Genomic DNA, 8,038 nt, shown 5'->3' with positions numbered 1-8,038 from the left:
TTTTTCCGTTTCGCCATTTTCCTCTTCTACACCGGTGCTCTCGCTGGTAGCTACGTTGTCACCCCCCTCTCAGCGTTTTAACCTACCCGAAGCTGACGGTGGGACAGGGGAGAACTCTTAAAAAAGAAGATAGTCTGCTTTTGTAGCTGCATCGCCCCGAGAGAAGAGCGAGAATGTCTTCTGAGGAGAGCCCCGAGTACTCGCCTTTCTTCGCTGTGATGGGAGCCTCTGCGGCCATGGTCTTCAGCGGTAACTACCCCAGCTTCTTCGCCTCACATCTCCGTTTCACTCCGTCAACCGCTAACGACGACTTAGCTCGGCCAGATGTTGAATTCCCGCGGCGGTGTTAAAAACGACAACACGGGGTGTGCTGGCGTTAGAGAGGCGGTGTTGGTGTCAGCTGGGTCGGTCACAGCTCTCACGCGCGCACACACACACACACCTGCCAGGGGGATGCGAGGCAGAGACGGGGTGGGGGGAAGGTGTCCACCGACATCGGGCCGCACACTACCAGCTCCTCGCGCAGCCAGCATCCTAGCTAACCACCCCCTCCGTGAGCCAGGTTATATCACACCGAGCTGTAACGATGTTTGCTGGTAGCTGCTGGTTGGTGACGCAGACCCTCACTGAGGTGGCAGCTGCCATCCGTAATCTGTCATTTATTATTTTATATTCCAGCACAGGAAGGTTCAGATTTTAGTGGATTATGAGATAAATACGATTCTTGCGGGGATTGAATCCAGCGCAGGTTTCCCCTTGGTTTTATTGAAGTGTATCACTGGAGGGCCAACACCAAGGCCTACACGTCAGACTGTGAAATTAAAGGGAAAATCCGTCCATTCATTCATGTGCAGGAGGCAGGGTACACCCAGTGTGTCACAGAGGAAATCGACTCTGCTACAGAGCTCACACTTGGGGGAAGATATTTTAAAGAAGTCAAGCCAGTCAAAGGATGTAGATTCCTGCAAACACAAACAACTGTCTCTATAATGTAGAAATTATTAATGGTGTGATGATGACATCAGATGACAAGATTAATGTAGAGATGCACAGATTGATCTTTTTCTGTCACAGCACGGACTACAGACTACTGATCTGATACCAGTGCTCTCTTTCACTCAGATTTAAAATCTGTTATGGGATTATTTTTTCATGAAGTAATGTGAGGCCATGTATTGGCTGTGAGACTAAAAACACAGTGGCCTGTTGTACCTGAGTGAATGTACTTTTAGAATAACTTGTAAAGAATCTGTATTTAATGTAGATCGGTCACACCCTGGCCGACATCCAACTGAATCTGTGTTCGTAATTAAATCTAAATGAGTCTAATTTTAATATAGAGCTAAAGATGTCTTTACATTTGTGGGTTTAAGTATCTCACTACCTGTGCCAGAGGTGTCTCTTCTGTAGCTCATGCAAACCAAAATGAGCTATATTTTGGGACTGTCCTGCACAGATTATGCTTGAGCCATCATGGCTCACTTTTAGTGTAAAGGCTATATTGTAGAAGGCTTTAAGAAAAACCTAATGTTCTTTAATAAAGGTTTGAAATGTTAGCTTTTTGTCTCGCAGCATTGTGGAAACCCTCCCTGCCGTTATTTTTTTTTTTACTGTTCAGTGGATCACGAGAAAAATATAAAACATAATTACTCTTGTGCAGTACAGCACTGCCTGAGAGCATGACATTGACAATGGCATAGACATTGTTTTTGCAGCAGTGTTGTGACATTCAAAGTCCACTCTGGCACATCTATACAGTCTATACAAAACTAAAAATACAGAATTTGTGAGGCTGATACTGATATTGATATTTGAGTCAAACAGACCTGCTAACAGTATATTAGTTTCTTAATATATATATCTGAGTATTTTTGATATGGATCCCCCTAAATTTGGTTGTTAAATACTTGTCGATAATGATGTCATTACTATTGCTTCAAACATATCTTAGATATTTCTCCGTACTGCAGTTTTTTTTGGTTACTTTTCTGGTCAGGTGTCGTATATGTCCACATCACAGGCATACAGCAACACCTTGATCCAACAGTATAATTTGAGCTTTACAGTTTTGAATCAGAAAATATAGTTGCCGTATCCCAGTAAAATCTCCATGGGTGTTGCTATCGTGTAACAGCAGTTGTTTGATTGCTCACTCTGGAGTGGGTCCAGGATTTCTCAAAGGTGGCAGTTGCATGAAACTGAAGCCTTGATGTATTGTTTATAGGGAAGGAGCTGGGAAAGGTGATCCTTATTAAACATTCAAGACAACACAATCAAGCATATAATATCTGGCACCTTTGTAAAGCTGAAGACCTACTTGACAGAAATGTGATGTCCAGCCCTGTTTATTATCAGTGGGATGCGAGTACACCGTCTTTTAAAGACAGCAGGGGGAAAGCAGGTAGTGCAGAGTTGGCCCATAATGCATTGAAAAGGAGAGGGATCAGAAGTTACAGATCTTTTACTTCATGCATAAATATCCTGTCTTTCATATTATTCAAGTGCTGCTTGGTACAAAGCTGTTAAAATTGTTGGAGAAAAAGCGGGGTTGCTTATTTATACAGTACTTATTAACAGTTGCTTGTAGGCCATTTACATAACCCTTGAATGTGTCAACAAGCCCACAGCAGCAAGTGAGAAGTGGTGAAAGTTGTATTGTGTGATTTTTTTTTTTTATTATTTTTTTATTCATTTGCTCCACTGGGTCTTCATTGTGAGCAGGTAGCATCGTATGTTTCTCACTTCTTGTTACCATCAAAGCCATGTAAGATAATCTTACTCTTTGAAACAATGTCAACAATAACTGAACATCGTTAGCCTCATTAGATAGTCTTTAGTTATGCAATTTAAAACATCATGGAAAAGTACGTACAGCAATGAAGCTCAGGGGAAGAAGGAAGCCATGGCTCTTAGAAAAGTCCTCCCCATATAGAAAGTACTTTAATAAAATATAAACATCTGAGAGTAAGACAAAGAAAACGAAAATAACATAAATAAAAGCAGAAGAAATGAAGCACTAAAAAGGAACTCACTATGAAAAACAAAATCAAAAATACGGAATAAAACACCCACACTGTGGGTAAAGCGAAAGTCAATTATTAATATAAGGCTACTGTGTTACTGTAGATAGTTTTAGATTAAACGGGTATACCCAACACACTGTAACTGGCACCGTGCTCGCAGTGATCAGGAGTATGTGATGAGCAGAGCAGACATCAGTGGAACAGGAAGTGACAGCAGAGCAGCGAGGACACCTGTGAGATGCTTAATGCCCATGACATCAGTCGTGAAAATAGTCATAGAATAAAATATTTAAGTGTGCAGGGTGATGGGGGTTATAAGGATATTTTACAGAGATGTATTATGTGAGAAAATTTAAATAGAATCTAAAATGTATGTATTTTTTGCTGAGTGGGAGAGAACTGGCAGTTGAAGATTTTTACTGCTTCATTAGGAACCATTTGTGATTGAAGAGTTAACACTGACTCAGCCGAACAAGCAAATTAACAGGAACTCTCTTCTCTCTTCCTCAGCATTAGGAGCGGCGTATGGGACAGCGAAGAGCGGCACAGGCATTGCTGCCATGTCTGTGATGCGGCCAGAGCTCATCATGAAGTCCATCATCCCTGTGGTCATGGCGGGTATCATCGCCATCTACGGGCTGGTGGTGGCTGTGCTGATAGCAAACAACATCTCTGACAGAGTCAGCCTCTACAAGTAAGATGAAGCTCTGATACAGTATTCGATTAGAAAGGTTTCATCATTTTTACCTTTTAATTCTGCTCATGATGTTTGTTTAAAGTGAATAGCACGTTATTTCATATCTTTAATATAGTTTGTATGACTTTGAATTGAATTGCAACACACACACATAACTCCTCCACCTCCTTAACTCACAAACACAATAAAAACACAAAGCCAAATTAGGCCAAGAAAAGAAATACATCTTCAAAAGGGGATCAAACAACCAAATGACGTGAATAGAAGTCGAACATACGCTGGTATTTTATCTCTGATTTCATCTCTGCCAACTCCTGAGGAAAACGTCAGGGTCTTGAGCTCTCTATAAACGTCTGACTTCCTTCTTCACGCTACATTTGCTACATCTGGCTCACTGCTGCATTTTGCCGGGCAACTTGTAAACTTTTAACTTTGACTTTTCGGGAGACGACTGGTGGCACTTTTATATGAGAGACAGTGAAACAAAAGTTGCAGTGTCTTTAGTTTCAGTAATGTGACACATTTCTGACTGAAACAGAATATGTGGGCTGCGTTTACTTAACGGTCTGCATGGCCCAGTGAATACAGTGTGATGCCCGTTGGCCTCCACCCACACCACCTTCACCTGGAAGACGAGGGATTAGGGTAAAATGAACTAATCACACCTTAGTCACAAACTTGACTTGACCCTCTATCAACAGTGCTATGTATTTAATTTTGCTTTTTAAATTCCAGAGCACTTATAAGCAGTGGAATAATCACAAACTTTGGATCCAAGCAGCCATATTTAGTCCTTCATTATGTCTTTTAATGTCCTTATCGGCACCACCTTGAATCCCTTCATCAGAAAGCTGCACTTGTTGCTGCTCTGAATGGTGAAGACATGGGTGAAAAGGAGACTTCAGTGGTCCTCTGATTTATATTAAGGGATAGATTTGTTTTCTCAAGTACTCATCCTCTGTGGACTTGATTGGTGGATACACGAAACCACTCATGCATCACAGTCATGTCCCCTGCCATCCATCTGTATACACACTATGCTCTAAACATTTATAGTGTATAATTGCCTCTGTTCCAGGACTGGGTGTTCAGACTCAGAATTTACCTTGTGCGATGACTGTGCTCTTTTCTCTCCCCAACAGGAGCTTCCTGCATCTCGGCGCTGGTCTGAGCGTGGGCCTGAGCGGTCTGGCGGCCGGGTTCGCCATTGGCATTGTGGGTGACGCCGGGGTGCGAGGCACCGCCCAGCAGCCCAGGCTTTTTGTGGGCATGATCCTGATCTTGATCTTTGCTGAGGTGCTGGGGCTTTATGGCCTCATCGTGGCCCTCATCCTATCTACAAAATAAGTGTCTGCATCAAACACCATCTCATCCATTCCACATCAAAGCAGCAAGAACAAATAGGAGATTTTCACCTACTTCCATTCCACCCCCGTGGGTCTGACAGGATGGGATGGCAACAGAAACATGTTGGCGGTCGACTTTGACAGTTGTGTCCTCAGTAGATGTGATCTATCCATATTGTTTAAAGCCATCCAGTTGTGTCAGGTCCTGTGCGTACAGAACGGGCATGAAGATGTATTGGTTGTTGTGGGATGATGTGTGGACAGTCTGCCTGATTTGTTGTCTGATCTTAACCTGTACAGTGCTCCAGAGTCCCCTCCACCCCCCCGTAAATGTAGTAACCAGTCTGTGCTGTGAGTGTGAGTATCAACGTTTACCCCTTTTGCCCACTCCCCTCCTTTTAATTTTTGTTTTATGTTGGTGGTTTTGATTGTCATTCTCTGTTTTGAGACTGCTGAAAAAAATTGTGCACATTAGTATTTTATTTTTTCATGTTCTTTTCGGGGACCATTTTTGAATCACAGTGGTGAGGAGCTGTCGAGACCTTTTTTTTTTTCACTATTTATGGAAAGCTATGAAGATTTTGACTTAATGAACCTGTCTAAATGGAATACTGTTTATTGAATACCCTATATACATAAAAATATATATAAATTATCTGTGTATAGTTAGATTAATTGCACTGTGGGTAATTGTTCAAAGTGCTTGGAATTCCTCTGGATGTAGTGTGATTATTAATGGAGGATGTCCACATTGACATGAGTTGACAGTGTGTGTGTGTGTGTGTGTGTGTGTGTGTGTGTGTGTGTGTGTGTGTGAGAATGACCTGAGTGTGAAATGCGTGCAAGTGGATTTATGTTTAATATGACATTCTCAAACACTAGTATCGTTTACCTGTAGTGCTGCTGTCTTGATTTTTTTGTTTGTTTTTTTTTGTTTAAGGTGCGAGCTCACTGTTCAGCCATGCCTGTCAGATTTCCAAATAAAACTCAACCTCCTCCAGAACATCATTGTCAAGCCTTTTATGTCTGATATTAATGGCAAGATTTTTCCGAGTCTAGCATTTTCAGTCTAAATAGAAAATGGTTAAGTTAGTAAGGACTTCCTCTAGATCAGTGTGGTATTCATTAAAACAGTTAATTTAGGGATGCCCTAATAAATCGACTGGTATTTTCCTCGTTGATTGCCATTGGCCCATCTGCAAATAAGATGACATGTCCGATGTGTTTTTTTTATTTTTTATTTATTTTTTTTTAAATGTGTTATTTTGTGGCCTGATCTTCTCAGCTGCAGGTTCAGAGAAGATCCAGTAGGTGGCACTATAACCACCCATTATGGCCACTGGCTGTCCTGTGATAAAAGGTTATAATAAAGGTTGGTTTGATTGAAATTGTGCTCACTCAAACATCAGTACTGCCATCAGCTATTGGCCAAATAATTATTTAGAACATGGGTGGTGGTATCGTCCCAGAATCTCACAGTGTGTGCATCCCTAATTTAATTATCCTTAAATCTCTCACAAATAATAATTTTTCACATAGTATGGTACGCTCAAATAGGGCTGTGACTAATGATACAGATTTTCTCAAGTAATCGATTGTTTGGTCTGTAAAATTAATCTTTGTCATCATTACAGGTCCCCAGACAGTTTCCTCCTATACACCGTGATGGTGTTTAACATGTGTAATGCTCCTGCCACCTTTCAGTGACTCTGTGTATTCACCTGACTGGGAGAGTCACATAAATACTCTACTGACTGTTTCCCAGCACTTTGGAAATGCTTCACTGACACTGGACCTGAGTAAGTGTGAGTAAGCTACCATCACTTATCTTGGTTAAAAAAACAAAAAACTTGCTGAGTACCAAGTTCCTGACACTTATCGTCAGCTGCAGTATTTCATAGAGCTACCAGGTTACTACAGGGCCTTTTGTCTTAACTTTACTACCATTGTTTCTTCCCTGACTGACATCAGCCTGATTGAACAGGCACTGACCATCCTATCTGCTTCTTTTTACCTCTTGTTATCATTTGATCGGCACACACACCTGTGCAGAATGGTGGGCCAGCCCTCTTGTCCACCTCTTTCTCCACCCTGCTGCAGCTGCACCTTTGGGTACTAGGTATCTGGTTTTTAGTTACTCGTTTATTTATCTTAATAAACTTAAATATAGTAAACTTTCTCCTGGTTTTGTGTCCATTATTATGTTTGCTGCCATAACATAATAATAATAACCTAGTCCTTTGTTTCCAGTTAGTCGGGACATTTATGTATGGCCACATGAGGTAGCTGTTAAATTTTCCCAGTTGAGTAATCCGGTGGGGGCTGTAGAGACCAGTACCACTTTATTATTTTTGTGTGGTAGTCCTGCAGCGGTCCCTGGTGTGCCTGGGTGCTTCACTGAAGATAAATAGGTAAAGTAAGGTAGTAATCCCACAGGCAGAAAGGAAATGAGTCAGTTCTAGAGTAGGAGGTTAGACATGTCAAAATCCTGTCTTAAATGTACCTAAAGCATCAAAAGTAAAAGTGGTAAAACAAATATACAGTTAGCAGTTTAGTCCAATGTACTCGTGGTCATGAGAACTAAAACAGGACAGGGGAAAAAACCCAAACACAAATCTATTTTCACTCTTGTTTTGTATATTTGCTTGTTCATTTGTTTTTTGAACTTTTCTCCTTTTTTGGAAAATGTTACTTCTCTGGTGCTCAAACAGGGCATGTAAATGAAACCATGTGAGAGATTTAGAGAGGAAATCTCTGGTGTGGAACTGAAAACAACTGAAAACAACATCTGAAACATGACAATGGGGCCCCATGATAGAGACTACATGTCCATACTGGGAAAGTCAATCATGTTGGAAACTTCTGGCATAATCTTAAACTATACACTGTGTTCTATAAGCTTTTATAAGTTATATCATCATAGTTTCTGTGTAAAATCTCTCTCAGATAAATGCAGTCAAATATTTCCCTCT

At 41.2% G+C, this 8,038-nt stretch overlaps 1 protein-coding gene across 1 annotated transcript; it reads left to right on the top strand.

The window, feature by feature from the left end:
- atp6v0ca (ATPase H+ transporting V0 subunit ca) lies at positions 1-6,069 on the top strand. The gene is made up of 3 exons (XM_018672798.2): positions 1-249; positions 3,534-3,717; positions 4,863-6,069. Exons 1-3 carry the CDS (start codon positions 174-176, stop codon positions 5,065-5,067), a joined length of 465 nt encoding a protein of 154 aa, XP_018528314.1. The 5' UTR covers positions 1-173; the 3' UTR covers positions 5,068-6,069.
- The last annotated feature ends 1,969 nt before the right edge of the window (positions 6,070-8,038 follow it).

This window comes from Lates calcarifer, linkage group LG11 (genome assembly GCF_001640805.2).
Source record: "Lates calcarifer isolate ASB-BC8 linkage group LG11, TLL_Latcal_v3, whole genome shotgun sequence".
NCBI classification, from domain to species: domain Eukaryota; kingdom Metazoa; phylum Chordata; class Actinopteri; family Centropomidae; genus Lates; species Lates calcarifer.
The sequence above is the reverse complement of the archived record's forward strand: the minus strand, read 5'-3'. Positions and strand labels throughout refer to the sequence as shown.

What these genes read in the sequence shown, in the direction of transcription:
- atp6v0ca (XM_018672798.2), top strand. Translation starts at nt 174, where the DNA reads ATGTCTTCTGAGGAGAGCCCCGAGTACTCGCCTTTCTTCGCTGTGATG. An exon ending in TGCGGCCATGGTCTTCAGCG is followed by an intron (nt 250 to 3,533) that starts GTAACTACCCCA and finishes TCTCTTCCTCAG; the next exon opens with CATTAGGAGCGGCGTATGGG. An exon ending in GACAGAGTCAGCCTCTACAA is followed by an intron (nt 3,718 to 4,862) that starts GTAAGATGAAGC and finishes TCTCCCCAACAG; the next exon opens with GAGCTTCCTGCATCTCGGCG.